Here is a 22,698-nt window from a genome sequence, read left to right on the forward strand (position 1 = left end):
ATAACATGCATTTAGTCATTAACGATGTACCTTTTCCTAATCTTTGCATTAGATGGCCCCTCCAAAAATCCTGATCAAGCTCCGCCACTGACTCACACCTGCCTAAATTACTCATTTAGTGGCATATACATGATCAGAGAAGAGCATGGTGCATGCCACATCCATGGCCTATCCAGGATTTTGACGATGGGTTTTCAGAGTTAAAAATAAATAAAAGAGAAACAATCAAAACACAATCCGGATGATTTCTAGTTCTGTGTTACAATGCCTTAGTACGCAACTTATTCTTCATAGCACGGTTACTGAAACTGACAGATGTGTAACAGACACATACATTACAAAGAAACACAAGAAACAATTCCATAAGAAACACAATGAATCGGTTGAAAATAAAATGGAAGCTTCAAATCGATAAATATAGAGGTCTGTTCAGTGCCTCTTCAAAGCCGGTTGGTTTTGATTCTTTGCCAGCTCACCCCTCAGCTCTTCCACAAAACTATCCTTGTAGCCGTTGTGGAACTCCATGAGCATGAACTCCTTAAGGCTTGGGAGTGATGGCAGCCCAGTAAACAACCCAGTGCTGGCTTGAGAAGTCCAGTCACGAAACTGCAGCAGCTCGAGCTTCGGGGTGGCTTCTTCAAACTTCACCGATTTCAGACCAGCTATGTGATCCAGCTCCAGTACAACCAGGCTCGGGAATGCACCTTGACAGAAGTTGAAACGAACCTCCTTGCCCACGAACAACTCCCTCCACAGGCGCAGAGTAGACAGATTCGGTATCTTCGCAAGGAGTTGTGTGGCAGCATCATGCTCCACAATCCTTGAGCCCTGTAGCCTCTACTTGACGAGATTTGTGAGCCCCTGGATCCATTCGGGCAATTTTACAATGTTGCCGTACAGCTTGAGGCTTTGAAGATTTGCTGGAGGCGGGGAGATGCCATCTAAGCAGCTAGATAAAGCAGGATTCCCAGTGACTGTACTAACAGCTTGAGGCTCTGAAGATTTGCTGGAGGTGAGGATATGCCATCTAAGCAGCTAGATAAACCAGGATATCCCAGTGACTGCACTAACAACGATTCCAAGCAGCTGAGACCTGCAATTGCCGAAAGCAAATCTTGACTGCTTCTCTTGTTGACGCCAATCACTCCTAGCTTGCGCAGCCGGGTAAGCTCTTCTATGTCTTGCAGAACGGCTTTTGCCCGTGTGATGTTGACAATACCCAATGTTTTCAGGGCTTTCAGTCTGCGAATTCTTCTTGGCACTGCAACACCACGTGTACTTTGCCGCGTGGCCAATAGAGGTAATATGTTGCAGCAGCACATGGTGCATACGTCACGCCTGTTCACGTCGACATCCATACCCATCTTCTTTTCCAGAAGCTGAGGTGCACAGCATGCCACACAAAATGAAATTGAAGAGCAAGTAATGTTACACAGCCTGTTTCTCATTACCTCGGGTAGATCTTCTTGACATGTCTTGATTTCAAGTCTGTCATCATCGTTATCTTCTATGGCCCCAGCACAAATGTTCCGTAGCTTACTAAGCTTGACGATGGTCCATGGCAGCCTTATTATGCGTGTACTCGAGATGTCTATAGTTTCGAGTTGCCTCAGGTTACCCAACGAATCAGGCAGGTGATAAATGCCATCACATCCTCTTAGAGAGAGGTATCTCATGTGAAGAAGCTTCCCGATGCACTCAAGGTGATGGTCAACTAATTCTGAGGTGCCCGGCATGGAAAGTTCACCTTTACATTGGGTTTTCGTAGGCCGACCGGATGGTGGACGTTTGCCCGAGGCCACCACCTGCTCCCCACACCGAGATCACTCTGAGATCATCGCCCCTCGTGTTGATCAGTTGGGCGAGATCCACACTTGCCTTGTCCTGCTGCCTGGTCATATACTCCTCCCTTCATTGATGCCAAACAGCAAGGCATCGGCGCTGCTACTGCCATTGGAGGTGCCGGTGGTGTGCTTAGAGACACCAGCTGAGCTGTTGATGAGGTTCTAGCGCATGTTCCCCTGGCTGACGTCCTCCACCTTAGCCCTGAGCTCCTTCATCCGCATGGCCACACGGCGATGGGCCATCAATGTGCCCGCGCCACGCCACCACCTGGACAGCTTTTCCAGACAGACCGGCAAGTCCTGGAGGCAGTCCTCGACTTCGTAGGCCACGTCCCGGACCTGCTTGACCCATACCTTGACCGCCCTGCTGTTGCGCTCCCGGTAATTGTCAACGGCCATCAGGAAAGCTTGCATCATCTCGAGCTCGTCCTTGATGAAGAAGGTCTGGTCACGCTGGACCCCGAGCTGCAGCGCCACCTGCTCCGCCAGGGCAGAGCGGGCATAGTTCAGCGCTCCATTCACCACGGAATTGCGGACGCTCAGCACCATCACCTCCATTAGGTAGCTGTGATGGATGGATTGGAATGGATAGAGGTAGTGCTGCTAGCTATGGCAGATGCAGATTGTTGATCGATGTAGAGGAGCTAAACAATTATGGTAGGCCTAGGGCCCCCAAGTTGCAGTTTCTTATTCTGTTCTTTTATCAAGTTTGGCCTACTAACCACATATGCCATTGTGGTTGGAGTTTCTTATTCTGGGGTTGTACTACTGCGTTCCGCAAGTTGGAGTGTCTTATTCTGAAATGAAGGCGACGACTCCGGGCTGTATGTTTATTGACAGTCGAAACTAAATCTCGAAATGTGTGCATGCCTTGTAAACTGGAACGGAGGGTCTGAAATGATGCCTTATAGAGTTTGAGCTGTGGGTGGAGATTAACTTCTTTTTTATGCTTCAGTCACTGTACTTAGTTGAATTCGTCATCATCATTTGTGCTCGCATGAAGATTGTGGCAGCTTGAATTATTTTGGTAGCATCTATGTTTATCTTCATTATGTAGCTCTGAACATTTTTTATACAACAATGTATTTTTTTTCTGTTGCCATCTTGAGCAAAAATGATAAGCATTTCTTTATGCAGTCCCTTGGAAGAAAAGGTCTTGGTCCTCGTGAACCCTAGAGAAGAGATAAAGTGTTGTGATGCATTCAGGAACGCGCTACAGAGAAGGCTGCGATGAAGGTTAAGAAGAAAAACAAACACCTGGCTGGTGGCCGCAAGGAGGAAGGTAGATCAGCTCCATATTGCACAAGTAGACAAGCTGAATTGAAAAATTGCGCAAAAAACCCAGCCCAAGGCTACGCTGCGCAAGCAGGCAATTGCAACTGAAGCCTAGAATGAAGTGCGTCAGACATTAGATTGTTATCACCATCTACACAAGACAGAAGCCAGGTTTTGGAATAATACAGCACGTCTTGAACTACAAAGGTCAAGGTCTCAAGGAAACTGAACAATCAAGGCCGATTGCAATTTACGACAGCAGGTGGAGTAATCTACGATTCTACTAAAACAACACAACTTAGAGAGGAGATTTGAGAAGGTGATCAGTAGGAACAGGGAAGACAATAGACCAACACAACAACCCCACCGCAGCCGCCGGATCCAGGCTCGCGGGTGGATAATTATGGGCTGGCAGCTTTGATCTCGCCAAGTTTTCTCTCTCGAAACTTGGCATAACAAAGCAGATAGAATAGGTGGGTTTATAGATGTGTTCTAGTTTTATGGGGTTACACACTCTTACCTCTAATACTAGTGAAGCATTTTTTTCGCTCCATTGCCACTGATATATTCTGAACTGAAACGTATAATTTCAGATGCATGATTACAAAATGGTTTGTCTGGTTAAAGAATGTCTGAAACAAAAGCCTCTGGCAGATGTTCTTTGTTTCGCTCCATTGCCACTGATATATTCTGAACTGAAACGTAGATACTTTCAGATGTATGATTACAAAATGGTTTATCTGGTTAAAGAATGTCTGAAACAAAAGCCTTTGGCAGATGTTTTAGATGGAGAGGTCCTGTGCATGAAATGAATGGAGTTAGTTAGAAAATTTCAGAAACAAAAGTGCAGCTGACGTTTTAGTCTATGAAGCACCGATACGGCGATACGAGTACGGCGATACGGGATACGGCAATTTCTAGAAACATCAATACGGCGATACGGCAAGTATATATAAATAATTAATAAAATGACATGTAATAAAGGCAAAACATAATACAATGTGTGAGATGAGATCAAAATACTAGCCCATTGGTTGCAGCCAAGCGCATAGGATACAGGACACGACAAGCAGCCAAGCACGGACACGACGCAATCATACCTTGTTGTTGCTGGCGACGTGCGGCGGCGACAGAGAAGACTCAATTCACTCCACGCGGCGGCAAGGCGAGCCGGCAGGGTGGAGAGGCGATTCAAGGCGGCGGCGGCAACGAGCTACTGCAGGCGGCGGCAGCGGCAGCGCACTGCCTGCTGTCGCCAGATCCAATCCTTCGTGGTCGAACAGAGAGGAGAGAGCTGATGTTAAGTTAGGCTTGTGGGCTTCTATTGGGCTCAAGGCTGCCGGCGACGTGCTTGCCGTATCTCGGCCGTGTCCACAGCGTGTCGCCACCGTATCGTGTTTATTTTCTTTTCTTTTTAAATCAAAAATCGGGATACTTCAGCGATACCTGTATCGGAGCCGTATCAGGCGTATCGAAGTATCGGCCACGTACAGTACGCCGATACAGCTAATCTTGACGTATCGGTGCTTCGTAGGTTTTAGTTTCTGTGTGCGTTTGGCCAAAAATAAAAAGAATTTTGGAGTCTGTCAGACAACCACTGGGCCACCCTGCACAGGCATGAGCCAGGCAGGTACGATCCTCTACAGCCGTCAGATGAATCCAGGCCGACTGAAGTGCTTGCCTCCTTACTGGTAAAGGATGCAGCGATACGAGCCTATAGAACAGATCATGTTCAAGTAAGGTCGTGCAACAAAACGCTGCGCCTCGCCTTATAAGCTGGTTCCGCTCCGACTAAACTAGCGACGTGGGACTAATGTATTTGGCACACAGCGCCGCAGCGCAGCGCACCTCCTCGGTAGGAGATTGGGAGGGGCCTCGTCCCTCGTGGGTGCTGGCCCGTGAGGTTGGGCTGGAGAGTAGACAGATCCCGGCCCATCTGCGAAATATCTGCTCGTATGGCCTTTTCCTCTCTTTTTCGTTGCATCAGCTTTTCATTTTTTGTCCCCTGAAATTTCTTTTTTTCTACATTTAATTAATAGGAAGGAGTATCTGATAAATTACCGTTTCAGTACTCGTGTTCTTCTGTCAGCTCTTACTCTGCACTAGATTAAACAACGCCCGGCCAGCATTATAAACGAGCTGGCATCCACGGCTTTGGCAACGTATCGCCAGAGTTTCTGCCACCTCACCTCCGTGTCATAACATATGGATGTTAGCCCAAGAAAGTCTACGACGTAACTGCTAGTGTCCTTCAACCGCCGTTCCTGCATTGTACTCCCCAGTTTAGTAATCCAGATTCGCCGTCAAGGTTAATTAATTGTCGGTACAAACTAGATTAGAGATTCGACTTGCATCCTAAGTTTTGGGCGTGACACAGCAAAGGGGTAGAACAGTTGCGGCTGCGAGGCGAAGCCGTGGAGAAAGTGGAAGCGGAGACGACAACAAAGTCGAGCAAAGAGCTCGCAGTGTCGACGGTCAGGATTGATGGTGTTCACCTGATACGAGAGGGTTGATCAATTGGTTTCCGCTGTCAAAAGCGTGTGGATGCAGCGGAGGTTAGCACGTCGGTGGGAGAAGGAGGAAGAACACTGACCAAAACAGTAAGTAATTTAGTCTACAATTTTACAAATGGTGTAAGCCGCACAAAGAAAAGAAATGAAAATGGCAATACAAAATTAAGTGCACAAATGCGAACGCTTCTTCGCGAAGGAAGCCAGTTTAAAATTGGAGCTGAAGCGTCCTATACACTCAACCGCAAACACATACACGTACACAGCGCTTGTCGTACGTATATACAGATCAACGCGTATTACTGTACATACATCATCACCTTAACCACACAGAATTGAGAGCGAGAGCGAGGAGGATGCACTACGACATGCTGCTCCGGCGCATGGAGGACGGCATGAGCAACCAGGTCCCGGCGGGCGGCGGCGACGACAGGGACGCCTTCACCATCGTCCGCCTGCCGCACCACGTCCGGGAGATGAACAGGGGCCTCTACGAGCCGGTCATGGTCTCGGTGGGGCCCTACCACATGTCCAGCGCCAGCACCCGCGCCATGCAGGCCCGCAAGTGGCCCATGCTCCGGGACTTCCTCCTCCGGGGGGACCCGGACGGCAGGGCCGGCCTCCTCGCCGACTGCCTCAAGGCGGCGCGCAGGATGGAGCAGCGGGCGCGCCGCTGCTACGGGGAGTCCCTCGACCAGGCCGCCGGCGGCGGGAGCGACGACTTCGTGGGGATGCTGGTGCTCGACGGCTGCTTCGTGCTCCAGTTCCTGCTCCAGTGGAGCGAGAGCGACGCCCGGTGCATGCAGGGCACCTCCACCTACGTCTACTACGACCTGCTCCTCGTGGAGAACCAGATGCCCTACTTCGTCCTCGCCAAGCTCTTCAATCTCGTCATGGGGAATGGCAACGCGGTGGACGATGCGGACCAGGGGCTCCTTCACCTAATATCCAGCTTCTTCAGCCTGCGCGAGCCTCTGGGCATGGTCCCGCTCCCGCCGCCGGCGCCGGAGCTGGCGGGCCAGTTCGCCGAGGTCTACCACCTGCTCCACCTCCAGTACCAGAGGATCGTCATGAGCCCGGAGCGGCGCAGGATCCGCCGGCTCACGGGGCTGGGCGCCAGCCTGCACCGCATCCCCGTGAGCCTCGGCTCGTTCAGGCGCACGCGGGCTAACCAGGCCAGGACGCCGCTGGCAATGCCGTGCGTGACCGTGCTCCAGGAGTTCGGCGTCAGGTTCAAGGAGAAGCCCTCGCCGGCGAGCCAGTTCGACGTGACCTTCCGCGGCGGCACCATGGAGATCCCGCGCCTGGTCATCAACGGCGGCACCAGGATCCTCCTGGCCAACCTGTTCGCGCTGGAGCAGACCAAGGACTGCTGGAACGAGGGGACCATGACGGGGTACCTCGTGCTGATGAACGCGCTGGTGAACACGGGCGCCGACGTCGCCGTGCTCCAGCGCCACGGCATCCTGGACAACATGCTCTCCAACGAGGAAGAGGCGGCGGCCTTCTTCAACCAGCTCGGCGGCAGCGCGCTCTTCGACCCCAGGACGCACCGCTACGCGCGGCTGTTCAAGGACACCAACGATTTCTGCGACTCTCGCTGGAACCGGTACATGGCCGTGCTCAAGCGCGACCACCTCCGGACCCCGTGCTCCATCATCAACCTCCTCGTGGCGGCCATCCTGCTCTTCGTCTCGGTCATCTCTGCTGGCTACGTGATTTGCCGCTACCGCCATTCCTGCACCTGATCAAATAAGTTACTGTATTTCTTCGGAGTTCGGAAACTCAATATGGACCTGGTAGCTAGCCAAGATACTCATGCAACTGTCTCTGTAAATAACCTGTGACATACTCCAATAACATAATCAATCATGTTCAAGTTGAAACTTTTAGTGGCCACTAAGAAAAAAAATGTTTTTCTTTCGAAACGAACTTGCCTCATCCATTAATTTAGCAGCAGAAAATTGCCAAGTTAATTAGTTGAAAACCAAGCGAAAACCATCAACATCACTAAGCGATACACATCCCGTAGACACATCGAAGAAGCGCCGACTACCTCAACCATCGCTCCCCCATCATCGTTGACATAGAAGCCTTGATGCCAATATCGCAGCCGTCCAGTGGTCCCGCTTGTCGATGCCCATCACTAAAGACGAACCCCCAAGAGGGAATACGACACCAAGACACCGCCATCGTCCGATCACACGAGATTAAGGGTTTCCCCTGGAGCTGTCGTGATGGCTGGATCTGTGCAGGAGGGGCACAACAGCAATGCAGTCAATGATGACCGCAACCGCCGCCATAGCTGGTCATGTCACAAAGCCGAGACATGGTCTTCACCCAAGCTCCCACGCCGCACATCAACTGATGTCGGCGTCGGCAATCCCGCTAACCACCACCACCATGAAACTACCCATCGACGAAAAAGAACCGAGATCCGCCGCAGCCAACCGCACCTCACAGAGACCACCGACGGCCAAACTCCAGCTCGAGGCGCCAGATCCGTCAACGACAGTCGGAACGCAGGCCATCAAACACAACGTGAATCACCATGCCCTACCGAGCACCATGTCGACAAGGAACAAAGGAGCGCTACCCGAGGCTAAGAACCACCATGATGCCGACCCACATCCATACATCAGTTGCGTCGACGCGCACCATCGCGCTCACCGGAGACTAGATCTGCTACACCAACAGCAAGAGGTGCCCTTCTTTGCCATCCCAGGACACCGAGCCATGAGCTAGTTCCATCGGGGGCATCCTCACCACGACAAATCTGCGTTGGCACGCACCCGTTGTGCCCTCATCGCCGAAGTTGTCGTCCACGGCCGCACGATCCACACCACCATGCACCCCGCAGCCTTTTGTCATGACTGGCTCTCAGAATGACATCAACGTGCTTCGGCGTTCTCCGGTGTTCGGAAGGCTTGCAGAAGGCAACTGCTCGGAGGTTAACTTTGAGATCAATCGCCACCACATCAACAAGGGGTACTACCTAACTGATGGCATTTATCCCCAGTGGACAACTCTTGTGAAGACAATACCCAATCCAGTAGGAGAGAGGCAGAGATCTGCTCAAGAACATGAGAGTGCTAGGAATGATGTGGATCATGCTTTTGGTGTGTTTTAATCTCGATGTGGCATCATTCGGTACCCTGCTAGAAGTTGAAGCACTAAAAAATTGTAGGTGATGACTGCTTGTGTGATCATGCACAACATGACCGTAGAGAATGAGCGTAACCTTAGACCAGGGGTTTCAAAATTCAGGGTAAAAATGTGCCTGAGCATGAAGGAGCGGCAACTTTTGCACAGTTCATCCAATTTCATCATGAAATGTGTGATTGAGCAACTCACATTCAATTTCAAGATGATTTGGTTGAGCATATGTGGGCTCACCTTGGCAACCAATAGATGTATCGACTCTTTTTCTTTTCAATGTATTTGTGACACTTAAAATTGGGACAATTACATTCGAGCTCCTAGTTGTGTTACACCCGTTTGATTTGCCCTTAAATTCAAAAACCCTCGTTTTTGTTCAAGCTCGTTTGTTCCTCTTATAGTTTTGCCCTTTGACCGTTTGATCGTCACTTTGAAACCTTCATAACGAATTGATACTAACATAGAAGAATGCAAATAAGATATCAAAATGTTCGGAAAAACATCACCTGCATGTGCATTTCATTTACATTCATGACAAAAGTGTTGGGAAGTACCCATCTCAGTTTGAGCTCATATGATGTCAACATGAACAGTAAAAATCAAAAGAAAAATCTGGTCTTTTTGGTGGAGAAAATGCAAATGTTTTTAGTGATCAGAAAGTTTCATCAGGGAATGACATTCGTAGAAGTCGCGGCAAAAAAGCAAAATTGATGCTCCAAAACAAAAGCATTTTGGAGTGTTGATTTTTTTTTTTTGCGAAGACTTCCATGAATGTCATTCCCTGATGAAACTTTATATGAGCTCAAACCATTAGTCATTGTTTGCGAAAAACATGCTCCCCCCGTCCGGAAAAGCTTGTCCCTCAAATTGATGTATCTAGCACTTACCAAGTGCTAGATACATTAAGTGCTAGATACATCAATTTGAGGGATGTATCTAGCCCTTACCAAGTGCTAGATACATCAATTTGAGGGACAAGCTTTTTCGGATGGAAGGAGTAATTCGGAATGTTTTGAAACTTTATCTATTTTTTTGGATTTTACTGTTCATGCTGAGATCATATGAGCTCAAACTGAGATGAGGACGTTCCAACACTTTTGTCATGAATGCAAATGACATGCGCATATAGGTGTTGTTTGTCCAAACATTTTGACACCTTATTTGCATTTTTCTGAGTTAGTATCAATTTGTTTTAAAAATTTAAAGTAACGGTCAAAAGGTCAAAGGGCAAAAGCATAAGTGAAGCAAACGAGCTTGAACAAAAACGAGGGTTTTTTGAATTTAGGGGAAAATCAAACGGGTGTGACACAACTAGGGTCTCAAATGTAATTTTCTCATTTAAATTTTATTTGGTTTGTAAACTATGAGATTTTTATTTGGTTGTAAAAACGACAAGATTTTTAATTTGGTGTGATTTAAACTTTGGGCAACATTTGATATGTATGAAAAAATTGTGCCAAAAATATGGCCATACCGACCAAGCAGACGAAAAAATCGTCGGCGTGTTGGGCACGCCGACCAGCAAAATACGGGCCGGACGCGGCCCCCAAACACCATGCGTCTCGTTTGGGTCGCCATGCTGGGGTTGCTCTAACTTAATGTACTTCCGAGACAACTTGTTTAGTGGATCGTTGCCATTGATTTATCTGATAGTCAATTTTCTGGTGAGATTCCTGCATCTATTGGTGATTCCCAAAGCCTGCAATTCTTAAAGATGCAGGGAAACTTCCTGCAAGGTGGAATACAGGCATCCATGGGGCAGCTGAAAGGCCTTGAAAGAGTTAAATGCACTGGAGGTTCTAAAAGTTTCACCTGAGTGTCACTTTAGTCCTAATTCTTCGAAAATGCACCTTTAGGTCCTAATTCTTTAGTAAGTGGTTCATCCGAGGTTCTTTTTTCACGAGCACTTGCTGACCTGCCTGCGTGGCACATTGACCCATGCCACGTCGATAGAGGGCCCAGCCGCTTGGCAAGAAAAATACATTGGAGGTCCTAAAAGTTTCTGGGCAGTGTAACTTTAGTCCTACTTCTTTCAAAATGCACGTTTAGGTCCTAATTTTATAGTAATTGGTTCACAAGAGATCCTTTTTTGCACGATCATTCGCTGGCATGCTTGGTTGCGCGTTGGCCCGCTGAGGATGCTCCAACGCTCCTCTTCATCACCCGCTTCCCTGTTGCCCTGGCCATGGCAACGTTGTGGGCACGAGAGAGAGAGAGATTCGGCAGGGACCGGGAAATGTCAAGAGGGGGAGGATTACAAGGGTCTTTTTGTCAAAAAAAGAGCAACTGCAGCGGCCTATAAGTTGACGTGGCATGGATCAATACGTCACGCAAGCAGGTCAGCGAACGATTGAGCAAAACAGGACCTCGGGTGAACCACTTACTATAGAATTAGGATCTAAACGTGCATTTTGAAAGAAGTAGGACTAAAATGACACTGCCAAGAAACTTTTAGGAACTCTAGTGTATTTTTCTCGCCTGGCGGTTGGGACCTCAGTCGGCGTGGCATCGGTTAACGCGCCACATGGGCAAGTCAGCGAGCGCTTGTGAAAAAAGACCTCGTATGAACCACTTACTAAAGAATTAGGACCTACAGATGCATTTTGGAAGAATTAGGACTAAAGTGACAAAACAACAAAACTTTTAGGACCTCCAGTGCATTTAACTCGCCTTGAAATACTTGGATCTTTCAGATAACAACCTGTCAGGAGAAATTCCTGAGTTTCTTGGGAGTATAACAGGCCTTGGTAGTATAACTTTATAGCCCCAAAAGAGGGGATATTTCTTGATGCAAACTCAACCGCAATTCAGGGAAATGAAGGACTGTGCGGGGGCATCCCTGGAATGAAGTTGCCTCCGTGTTCCACCAATGCCTCCAAGAAACGGCCTTTGAAGCTTATCATGACAATCTTCAAAAGCAGTGGAGTCATATTGCTTATCGTCCTCATTGTAGCAATGTTTGCTTGCTGGTATAGCAGGAGGAGCAAGCCACACCAAGCTAACACAGACTCATCATTCTACAAGGGAAGACTGGTGATCCACGACCAGCAGGTCATTGTAGCTGTCGAAGTGTTCAATCTGCAACAGCGTTGTGCATCTCAAAGTTTTCTTGCAGAATGCAAGACCCTAAGTCGTGTTCGGCATCGAGACCTTGTGAAGATCTTGACAGTCTGGTCAAGTATGGATTTCAAAGCTCTTTTGTTGAATTTCTACCGAATGGAAATTCGGACCAATGGATACATGAGCCTGCTGAGGAAAATGATCAAGACAAGGTGCTAGATAATCATCGTAAGGCTCAGCATCGCCATTGATGTGGCATCTGCACTTGATTATCTTCACCAACACATGCCATTGCCAATTATTCACTGTGATCTCAAGCCAAGCAACATTCTCCTTGATAGTGACATGGTTACTCATGTTCGTGATCTTGGGCTTGCAAGAGCCCTGCCTAAACACCCAAGCGGCTGTTTAGAGAAATCAAGTGGCTGGGCTACAATGAGAGGAACAATTGGCTATGCTGCTCTAGGTATACATAAATACGTTCTAACAGCTGTCTTCAGCTTAAATGCGTAAGCATGTTCATTGCTTCTAATTCTTTTATTATGATGTTTGCAGAGTACGGTTTGGGCAACAAAGTTTCAATCCTAGGTGATGTGTACAGCTATGGGGTACTGTTGCTGGAGATGTTTACTGGCAAAAGACCAACAGACGGCGAGTTTGGAGAAGCTCTAGGCCTTCACAAGCATGTCCAAATGGCACTTCGAGTTCCAGACAGAACCACCAATTGTTATCAGAGGACAAAGATGGAGGAGAAGCAAACACCTCAAACCCTGGCAGGAAAAGAGATATATCAATTGCTTGCATCACTTCAATTCTGCACATTGGAGTTTCATGTTCAAAAGAAACTCCAATAGACCGCATGCAAATTGGAGATGCTTTGAAAGAGTTGCTGAAGATAAAAGACAAGTTTCTCATGCATCTTTCCAGTATGCAAGTGTCACGTAACTAAAGGATTGGAGGTACTGTTCAGCTGAGGTGCTATTCAGTTGAGGTCCTTAGGGTTCTATTCAGTTGAGGCACCATAGGCCTCCAAGCTCAAGCAGTCGGCTTTATGGATATGATATAAATCTATGGCGTGTAGCAGCGTATTGGCACAAACAAAACATATCAAGTTTACATATGATCATATTTGTTAATATACAAATATTCTTACCATCTTCCATTCTATTACCTCCGTCCCAAATTACTCGTCTTAGATTTGTCTAGATACAGATGTATCTAGACACAAAAACGTGTCTAGATACATCTGTATCTAGACAAATCTAAGACAAGCAATTCGGGACGGAGGGAGTATATAGTTACAGCAAGACTTCTGATGTGCACACAAAACTTGTAATCCAGTACAATGTAAGTCCGTTCAATTAGAAGTTGTCCGGTTTAATTTTGTATATTGCTACAGAGATAGTGAGCATTTGTGCAGGTGGCCAACTGCCTCTACATTTTTAGTATCCAGATACAAATAATCGTAACATAATATAAGCCATTTTACTTCAAGATTTTTTTTTACTGGAAAGAAAAAAATGACTGGTACATTTTACTTCAAGATTTCACACACGTATAGTTTTTGTATGTCAAGAACACAAGAGATATTGAGTGCTGATGGGTACATGAATTTAACCCATTTGCCAGCTGAAAGGAAAATTATCTTGCATATATTTTTAGAAGTGTTTGACGTTTATAACAGAAGGCAAACTTTACCACCACCCCAATTTATTATCCAGTGGCGCTTTACATGGTTACATTTGATTGCACTTAGTATTTCGATATTTCCACTTTTCCTTCTATTTTCAGTGGTTATCTCAGTCCCCGATTATAGAAAACCAAATCCCAAATAAGCTGAACCTAACTTTCAGTTTAACCAAATGCCCACCCTACTATGGGGCACACCGGCATAATAAACCATGGGAAGTCGCTATATATTACAGCAATCAGAGATGAAGAGAGGAATCATGTAAAGGATGATATTAGGCATATGGGATACGCCATTAACGAAGGCAATCACTCCAAAGTCCAAAGTGCACAGGTAGGCAGGAAGATTTGAGAAGATGTCCATAAACATGGAATGATTTACTCAAAAAAAAAAAAGCTTAGCCTTGGACTACACTAGCAGGTAAATTACAACTGAAACCTACAATGATGAACTAAAACATTAAATTCATGACATTTATCATCCATAATAGAAGCCAGGTTTTGGGTTAATAGTGGTCGCAAAGGTCAAGGAAACTGAACATCTTGAACTACAAAGGTCAAGGAAACTGAACGTCTTGAACTACAAAGGTCAAGGAAACTGAACACGGTCAAGATTGGCTGTATTTATCACAGCAAGTGGTCCAGTGACTGGTGGACTAGATTGGAACAAGTTTAAGTCAAACCTAATAGCAAATGAAGTTTTTGTTTTTGAACAGAGGTCAAGAAAATTGAACATTTAGACTGGCTGTATTTATCACAGAAAGTGATCTAGTGACTGCTGTACTAAACTAGCACAAATTTAAGTCAAATCTATTATTCGGATAGATTTTGTGTTGCAGCAGTTTAAACAGACAAGCACATGACACAATACTAGCCAAAGCTTACACTAAAATGAGCTACACTGGATATGGAAACACACAAATGATGAAATGGTCGAGCTTACAAAAGCATTAGTCCTCATCGTCTTCATCTGAGCTCCCGACGTCGCTATTGTACTCATCGCTGCTAGAACTGATAATGTCAAGGTTCACAGCTGCGACCTGTATTGGCTCTTGGGCCCTTGGCACCATTGGCTGCACCCCAACAGGAATCGGTACACTGGGTCGTTGTTCCTCAGGCTTGACAGCAGGAATGATGCCACCCAGCTCGATCGGGTCCCCAGGCTTCCATCCAGGTGGCGGCATTGGAATAACAGGAAGCAGAGCAGGCAAACCTTTCTGCCAACCTGGTGGCACTGTGATTGGTAGCATAGATGGCCGTGGAGGCTCTTCCTCCGGTAGCTCGAATAGCGGCATGGACTCCATCTCTGCTGTGACCCCCTCCTTCGTTTCCAGGGGTTTCTTGGGCACCCCAACATCCAAATCAGCAAACTGATACAGCTGTGACATCCGCAGCTCGTTATCCTGTGGCGCAGGCGGCAATGCACCCCTCAGAGGCAGCCCAGCACCATGCTCCGGCGGTGCAAAGGTCGTGTAGCTTATGCGATGTGCATAGGTCAAGATGTCATCCAGCTTGAGCTTGGAGTGCAGGGATGCGCCGAAGTCGCCCTGCGACACCGGCTCGGGCTCGTCAACAGCGGCGGCGCCGCGCGGGCGCTTGGGATCGCGGCGGTAGTCGGCGTAGTCGTCGACGAGGCGGTCGAGCACGTGGTGGGCCTCGCGCAGCTTCTTCGCAAAGGCGAGCAGCGAAGCATCCTTGGCGCGCGCCTCGCGAGCGAGCTTGGCGCGCGCGTCCTGCAGGTCGAGGGTCTCCTGCAGCTCGGCGACGGTCTCGAAGAGCTGCGTCTGGAGGGAGGTGAGCATCGACATGGCCTCCTTGGTGGTGGAGACCGGGGCCGGCAGCGGCGTAGGCGCCGCGGAAGCCGACGACGACGGTAGGAAGTTGGGGAGCGAGCCCCGGTACGACGAGATCCAGGCGGCGCGGTTGGGCGAGAGCTCGAAGAGGTTGGAGGCGAGGGAGGAGATGAGGTGGAGCAGCGACTGCGCGCGCGGGAGCGGCGGCAGGAGCGGGAGCAGCGCCGGCGAGGTGGTTAGGGTTGGGACCGCGATTCCGGCCGCGGACAGGGCCGCGCTCGCGGACGGCGGGTTGGCCTGCGGCGGCGAGGAGGTGGGGTTCGCGGGAGACTGGTTGGGCGGGAGCGACGGCGACGAGGCGGTCACCCCCAGCCTCGCCGGCGACGGCATGTGCGACTGCATCATCGCGGCGGCGGGGGCGGCGGACTGGGGAATCCAACGCGAGGAGCAGAGGCTCGTCGACTAGCCGGGCTATTAGGCACGCGAGGTCCTCTTAGTGGGATCCTGGGCCTGACGTGAATATGGGCTTGATGACTTCTTTTGGGAGAGATCTGGGCTTGATGACAAGTCAGGCTTGTCAGCCCAACAAGCCCATATATCCGCAATAAAACCTCGCCTTGAAACCCTCGGCTTCCTCACCACCGATCATTTTGGCGGGAGAGCAGCAGTTCGCCGCCTCCACTTTCCCGCGCAGAGCAAATCAGCAATGGACGGCGGCGCCTCCTTCCAGGCCGTCGCGGCCGCCGCCGCCATGGAGATGGAGGAGTACCTCAACTGGAAGAAGAACGCGCCGGTGCTCTACGACCTCGTCATGTCCCACCCGCTCGAGTGGCCCTCGCTCACCGTCCAGTGGCTCCCCTCGGGGTCCCCGGCCTCCGCCCGCTCCCACCGCCTCGTCCTCGGCACCCACGCCTCCGACGACTCCCCCAACCACCTCATGCTCGTCGACGCCGTGCTCCCGCTCCCGCCGCGCCTGGCCGCGGCGGCCGCTGCTGAGGGCCGCGCCGTCCCGGCCCCGTCCGTGTCCATCGGCCGCTCGGCGCCGCATCAGGGCGAGGTCAACCGCGCCCGGTGCATGCCGCAGCGGCCGTACACCGTGGCCACCAAGACCTGCGTCGACGAGGTGCACGTGTACCACCTCGGGGAGGACGGCGACAAGGGCGGCGCGGATGTCGTGCTCAGGGGTCATGGCGCGGAGGGGTATGGGCTGGCGTGGAGCGCGATGAAGGAGGGGTTCCTCCTGAGCGGCTCGTATGATAAGAAGATTTGCCTGTGGGATCTCAAGGCCGGGAATGGAGCCCCGGTTCTGGACGCGCAACAGGTGTTTGAGGTAATGTCCCAACGTATGCTCCTGTGCTGTTCCTGTTCCCCGCATTTATCTTGTTTTTCATATGTGATTTTAGGAATCTTTGAATAGTATAGTATATACTGTGATCCTAGTGTAGTAGCAGCTAGGACTGGAAGCAGAAGTGATTAACACTTCTGCCTTCATAAGAAGTGTGGATACCCGAAGCACTGGACTCAGTCATAACAACACCAAGAAACCTACCACGAATTATGATGTCCTTCGTTTTCCATTACCCAGAGCACATTCAGTTGAAGTCGCTGAATGTGAAAAGATAATATAATGAAATCCAACCGAAAGTCCTGTAAGGATGATCACATTCAGTGCCTACAAACCTGATATATTGGAACTTCCCCTGATGCACACAATTCTTCCATATCTGGTGGCTAACCAGGCTAGATACATCAATCTTGCACATGAACGTTCTGTATGTCATTTTTCTTCACTTTTCAGGCATATTGGCAACAAGATTTGTCTGATTTAATGTTCTAAATAGCAATTTGTGTTGGGCAAGAGATGCGCTCCTTCTGTTATTATTCATCAATTCATGATTCATTTGGACTCAAAGAAGTGCTGTCTTCTGACATCAGGTTAACCAACCATTGCGATAACATGAGAACACATAATAACAATAAAAGCTTCATGGTTCCTCTTAAGCAATTAGAACAAAATATCGTCACCTTGGTTGCCACCACAATTCATCACTTCTGTATGGTGCTCTATTTTGAAGACTGGACTTGAAATAAACTTGTTCGCTGTTTGCCGTGGTTTCATACGAGGAAAATTAATGTGTCAGCTGGATGGTGAAAAACATAGTTTTCTATGATTTGGAAAGACTTGCTGAGTTGAGTACCTGCTTTCAGAAATAATAATGCAGAGGGTGGAGACCTTTTTCCTTTTTAGCAAGTAGCTGATGAGCATTGCGTCATTTGCGCTAATATTGCTACAGTCGTACTTCTTTTATGCTTTCAAATGAAATGAGCTTCTTGGCCCCAGATCACCCTCCAACCACAAGCCTTATAGTTCAGGACCTAGCTTACTCAAAAACTACTACAGCAGCTAACACTAAGTTTTTTTTTGCGGGGGAGCAGCTATCACTAAAATGACAGTTTCATAAACCATTATTACAAATTACTCAAAGTTAATACTTCTGCCTTCATAAGACCTGTGGATACCCGAAGCACTCATAACTCGTAAGTCATAACAATGCCAAGAAATCAACCACGAATTATGCCGTCCTTCGTTTTCCATACCCAGACCAGTATATGTGAAAGGATAATATGATGAAATGCAACAGAATCTCCCTGAATGGATGAGCAAATTTAGTCGAAGTCACCACTTCATTCACCGTTTTGTCTACTGTCTGCAAACCTAATATATTGAAACATCCCCTGATATACTCGATTATTCCATATATGGAGGCTAACCAGGCTAGGCACATTAATCTTGCACCAGAAACGTTTATTATGTCATTTTTCTTCACTTTTCAGGCATATTGAAAATAATGTTTCTCTGATTTTATTTATAAAATAGCAATTTGTGTCAGGCAAGATATGTGCACTTCCTGTTATTACTCATCAAGTCACACTTCATTTGTAATCAAAGAAGTGGTCTCTCCTGACATCAGATTAACCAACCGTCGCGATAACATGAGAATGCATGATCTCAACAAAAGTCTCACAGTTCTTATTAAGCAATTAAAATAGAATACCATCAGCTTGGTTCAGGGGCGGATCTACAGGGTGGACAGGGCGAGCCCACCCTGGGATTTTGGGTCAGTCTGTCTAAAAAGCCCACCAAGCAATTGGCAGCCTACTCGTCCTGATCCGCATGCACGCACAGCCGCACCGCGTCCCGAATCCCAACTCTGATTCCCTCTATGGTCTGCGCTCCGGGTCTCTACTCGACGCCTGCCTCCTGGCCGTCTCCGAACGCCGCGGCTTTAGTGGATGTGTGCTTTATCCCCAGGAGGCTAGGAGCCGCCCGCTGCCCAGTGTCCAGCAGTGTGCAGCAACTAGCAGTCCACCATCCAGCAGCCTGACGCAGCTTGGTTGTCCTCAGACCTCAATACCGTCCCATTCAAAAATTTCTTATTGATTGCATCTTAGTTCTTTATTGATTATTCATTATAATTAGGGTTTGCTGTGTGCGTTTTGACATTGTCTAATTATGATTATTGATTCATTTGGCCTTTCTGTCTCCATTGTGACATTGTCCAATTAGGATGCAAAATTCAGACTTTATTGAGAATTTTAATATATTTGTATGCCCAAATTGATCTATTTCTATATTGCTATTGGTAAATCAATTAGTCCATTGGCATGCCGTATTTGTTATCCAACTTTTTTTGTAAGGTGGACCATCCTGTTTCAAAATCCTAGATCCGCCATTGGCTTGGTTGCCACTATAATTCATCACTTATGTATGGTGCTTTAATATGAAGATTAGACTTGAATAAATTTATTTGCTGTTTGCAGTGGTTTCATACTAGGAAAAATACTGTTTTAGCTGGATGGTGAAAACACAATTTTCTATTATTTGAAAAGACTTACTCAGTTGACTACATGCCTTTAAAAAATTAATGTGGAGGCTGGAGACCTTTTCCATTTTTGAAGCAAGTAGGTGGTGAGTATTGCATCATTTGGCTACTTATTTTTCAAATAAAATGAGTTTCTTCACCCCATATCAGCCTCCAATCACAAGCCTTACAGTTCAGGACTGAGCTTACTCAAAAACAACTACAGCAGCTTAAACTTAAACGACAGGTTCAGAAACCATTATTACAAAGTACTTGCTCATTACAAAGACCAGCATCAGCTGAACACTGAGAAGCATACCAAAGTAATTGAACCCCAGCATAGAAGTATGACTTCCATCAGCCATTCTCCAGCCGGAGCATCATAGCTCCCCATCCTTATTAGTCATATTATTTTTGACAACGCTTCTGTTGTCACTAAAAACATTCATCTGTGAACATGGCCACAAGTGGAAACGGGACTTGTAACTATTATGCCTGGATCCACATTATTTTGATATGATGTCACAATCATGATTTCTTAAGTTACCTCATTACTTACGTGCTTGTCTTACTTGTCCAAAATCCAAAATCGTAATTGCATGGTTCTGTTTTACAGATGCGACATAAGAGTGTATGGGTGTTTATTTTATGATATGACGATCTTCACAATCATGAGTATGTAAGCAAGGCTGGCAATGTTAAACATCTAGTTAAATTTTATGTTTTTGCAGGCTCATGAGGATGTCGTTGAAGATGTTGCTTGGCACCTTAAGGATGAAAACCTATTTGGATCTGTTGGTGATGACTGCAAGTTCATGATGTGGGACCTGCGTACGAACAAACCAGAACAATCTATAGTTGCGCACCAAAAGGAAGTAAGCATGCTTTAATTGATAGTTGCTGAGCTAAATGTTTTCCTATGTTGATGGGGACATAGCTGCAGTACTACAGTTTGTTCTATACTCACTTTTTTGCTGAGCTAAATGTTTTTCTGTGTCTGAGTGGAGTATAGCTGCAGTACTACAGTTTATTCTAAGCTCAACTTTTACTATAGTGGGAAGACCTTTTCTTTGTGGAAGCATCCTTACTGAAAAAGATGCAAACCTATTTGGGTCTGTTAGTGACGACTGCAAGCTCATGACGTGGGACTTGCACAGCGGCGAAGCTATGTGTTAGTCTGTGGGATCAGTTGACCCCACAGCTTTTTAGAAAATAAGCCTAAAACACTGTTCAGTACTGTTCATACTGAAGAAAAAATCCAAAAAATACCATTGACCCCACAGAAACTTTAGGCTGGCCTCGCCGCTGGAATTGCATATGAACAAACAGGAACAACCTGTAGGTGCTCATTAAAAGGAAGTTAGCATGCTTTGATCAAGAGCTACTGGGCTAAATGTTTTTCTGTGTCGAGGGGAACATAGCTGCACTATACTCATTTTTTAGTAAGCAAGACCTTTGCTTTATGTACCGGAGTGGTATGTGAAGCATGTTTTCTAAAGTTGTAATGATATACTTATTCCTTGTGTCTGGCTTCAAAATTTTCACCAGCAGATGGTTTTTTTAGTTGGTATATCATCAGTTTGCTTGTGTGACTGTAGCTACTGTACTGAAGTTTGCTTGTGTGATTGTTTTATGTTTGTGACTTTGAGTTAGAATATGACAAAACCTTGGTGATATGTGGCTCTGCATGGTGAATAGAAAATATCAATGTTTATGCTAGCACCTACAGTTTGTTTCTGTGTAAATAGATGTCCCTTATTTCAGTATTCTCATGTGTTCTCATCATGATGTATATCATCACTTTTTTCAGGTTAACTCTCTATCCTTCAATCCATTTAATGAATGGATCTTGGCTACAGCATCTGGCGATGGAACTATTAAGCTATTTGACTTGCGAAAACTATCTAGAAGCTTGCATGCTTTCGACAACCATGAGTATGTATATATATTTTTTGTCTTACCTATTTGCGGCAGTCAGTTCTTCTCTTTTTTTTTTGTCGAGACAACTCTCTGTTTCTTATTGATCAGTCTACCTGCTATTCTTCAGTTTTGCTGCTACGCATCTGATGTTATTGTGTTGCGCAATTTGCACGTGCAGGGGCGAGGTTTTCCAGGTTGAGTGGAATCCAAATCTGGAGACTGTATTAGCTTCCCATGCTGCAGACAAAAGGGTGATGATATGGGACGTTAGCAGGTAAGTTTAGTCAAATCTGCTCCCATATTCTATCTTACATTTGCAGCTGGCATCTCATTTTTGGTGCCGCCACACTGTTATTTACTCGTGAATCCTTCCCAAAGGGAAACAAACATACTGATGTGAGCTGAGATTGACCCAAAAGATGAATTGCATTTTGTAACCTCAGTAAATAAATTGCTAAGGCATATGCATCCACGGTCACTATCTGTACAAAAGATGAACACCTGGTTGTTGTGTGGACTGCCTTTGAGAGCTTCGTGACTTGACAGATATGCTATCTTCCATGCGATTTGTGGCTGAATTTTGTCATATGCTGTCCATCGCCTTCAGGATCGGCGAGGAGCAGGCGGACGAGGACGCGGGTGACGGGCCACCGGAGCTCCTTTTCGTCCACGGCGGGCACACGGCCAAGATCTCGGAGCTGTCGTGGAACCCCAGCGAGAAGTGGGTGGTGGCCAGCGTGGCGGAGGACAACGTGCTGCAGATCTGGGAGGTGGCAGAGAGCATCTACAGCGACGACACCAGCAACAGCAACAACGCCTCGTTCCTGTCCACATAAGAAGACGCCACCAACCCAACTGCTTCCCTGATATGTGGACGATGGGGACATGGATCGTAGTCTTTGCGTGAGTGGATGCGTCGCGTGCGGTTTACTTGTAGTGCCTCGTACGGTTTCGTCGCTTAATTAGCAGCTGCTGCTATCGTTTGGCCCCTAGATCCTCGAGACATGGATGGATCGAGTATCTTGGAGAAGTGACTCTGGAAACATTTGTGCGTCCATGCTGAAGCCTGTTATGTTACCTGGTGCGTGTGTGTGCCTGTTGTGAGGCAGAAGTTTTCAGGCCTTGGTGCTGAATTGTCACTCGGTGCTCTCGTGGTCGCACGGTCCACATCATCCTCTGCTGAAACTCTGCTTATGTGGTCGCACACGCGACGCCTTGTCACTCACTTTCCACGGCGCAATCATTCGCTCGCTGCCTGGTGTGGCGCTCCGACGCGACGTGGGGGAGCGACTTCGAGGCGTGGCCGTCCCATCTCGCCGGACGTGACGCGTCCGCCGCTCGCCGGGTCGCATGCCCACGGCACGCCATGTCATGCCTGCCACTGCCAGTATGCAATGCAAGCTCGTTTCCGATCGCCAATCGTTTTACCAAAAGCAGAGCCCTGCTGCTCTGCTCTGCCGCGCCCATGCCCATGCACGCACGGCATCGACGTGCCCCTGACGACGGCGACGACGTCTTTGACTCATCTGGCAGCCCTGGCTTGCACTTTGCAGCCTCGGTTGGTCAACACCAGACGCGTGCGCAA

General features: G+C 47.7%; 4 protein-coding genes and 1 pseudogene across 4 annotated transcripts; 2 read left to right on the plus strand and 3 right to left on the minus strand.

The window, feature by feature from the left end:
• Window positions 1-243: 243 nt before the first annotated feature.
• On the minus strand, window positions 244-2,338 carry LOC119302688. The gene has a single exon (XM_037579733.1). It carries the CDS (start codon window positions 1,734-1,736, stop codon window positions 942-944), a length of 795 nt encoding a protein of 264 aa, XP_037435630.1. The 5' UTR covers window positions 1,737-2,338; the 3' UTR covers window positions 244-941.
• A 2,361-nt stretch (window positions 2,339-4,699) lies between these two features.
• LOC119304752 lies at window positions 4,700-4,865 on the minus strand (annotated as a pseudogene).
• Window positions 4,866-5,985: 1,120 nt separating this feature from the next.
• On the plus strand, window positions 5,986-7,401 carry LOC119297800 (UPF0481 protein At3g47200-like). Its single transcript, XM_037575443.1, has one exon. The coding sequence runs from the start codon at window positions 5,986-5,988 to the stop codon at window positions 7,375-7,377; it is 1,392 nt and encodes a 463-aa protein (XP_037431340.1). The 3' UTR covers window positions 7,378-7,401.
• Window positions 7,402-12,161: 4,760 nt separating this feature from the next.
• Window positions 12,162-15,782, minus strand: LOC119302689 (mediator of RNA polymerase II transcription subunit 4-like). The gene is made up of 2 exons (XM_037579734.1): window positions 14,481-15,782; window positions 12,162-12,618 (listed from the first exon to the last, which is right to left on the minus strand). The coding sequence occupies exon 1, from the start codon at window positions 15,733-15,735 to the stop codon at window positions 14,488-14,490; it is 1,248 nt and encodes a 415-aa protein (XP_037435631.1). The 5' UTR covers window positions 15,736-15,782; the 3' UTR covers window positions 12,162-12,618; window positions 14,481-14,487.
• Window positions 15,783-15,978: 196 nt separating this feature from the next.
• On the plus strand, window positions 15,979-22,192 carry LOC119302690 (histone-binding protein MSI1-like). Its single transcript, XM_037579735.1, has 5 exons — window positions 15,979-16,660; window positions 19,925-20,068; window positions 21,004-21,128; window positions 21,292-21,387; window positions 21,721-22,192. Exons 1-5 carry the CDS (start codon window positions 16,037-16,039, stop codon window positions 21,947-21,949), a joined length of 1,218 nt encoding a protein of 405 aa, XP_037435632.1. The 5' UTR covers window positions 15,979-16,036; the 3' UTR covers window positions 21,950-22,192.
• Window positions 22,193-22,698: the final 506 nt, after the last annotated feature.

Source organism: Triticum dicoccoides, chromosome 5A (assembly GCF_002162155.2).
Source record: "Triticum dicoccoides isolate Atlit2015 ecotype Zavitan chromosome 5A, WEW_v2.0, whole genome shotgun sequence".
Classification (NCBI taxonomy): Eukaryota; Viridiplantae; Streptophyta; class Magnoliopsida; order Poales; family Poaceae; genus Triticum; species Triticum dicoccoides.

Excerpts from the sequence above, each read along its gene's own strand:
- LOC119302688 (XM_037579733.1), bottom strand. The coding sequence starts at position 1,736 with ATGCCGGGCACCTCAGAATTAGTTGACCATCACCTTGAGTGCATCGGG.
- LOC119297800 (XM_037575443.1), top strand. The coding sequence starts at position 5,986 with ATGCACTACGACATGCTGCTCCGGCGCATGGAGGACGGCATGAGCAAC.
- LOC119302689 (XM_037579734.1), bottom strand. The coding sequence starts at position 15,735 with ATGATGCAGTCGCACATGCCGTCGCCGGCGAGGCTGGGGGTGACCGCC.
- LOC119302690 (XM_037579735.1), top strand. The coding sequence starts at position 16,037 with ATGGACGGCGGCGCCTCCTTCCAGGCCGTCGCGGCCGCCGCCGCCATG. Across the intron at positions 16,661-19,924 it reads ACGCGCAACAGGTGTTTGAG|GCTCATGAGGATGTCGTTGA; the intron begins GTAATGTCCCAA and ends ATGTTTTTGCAG. Across the intron at positions 21,388-21,720 it reads ATGATATGGGACGTTAGCAG|GATCGGCGAGGAGCAGGCGG; the intron begins GTAAGTTTAGTC and ends CATCGCCTTCAG.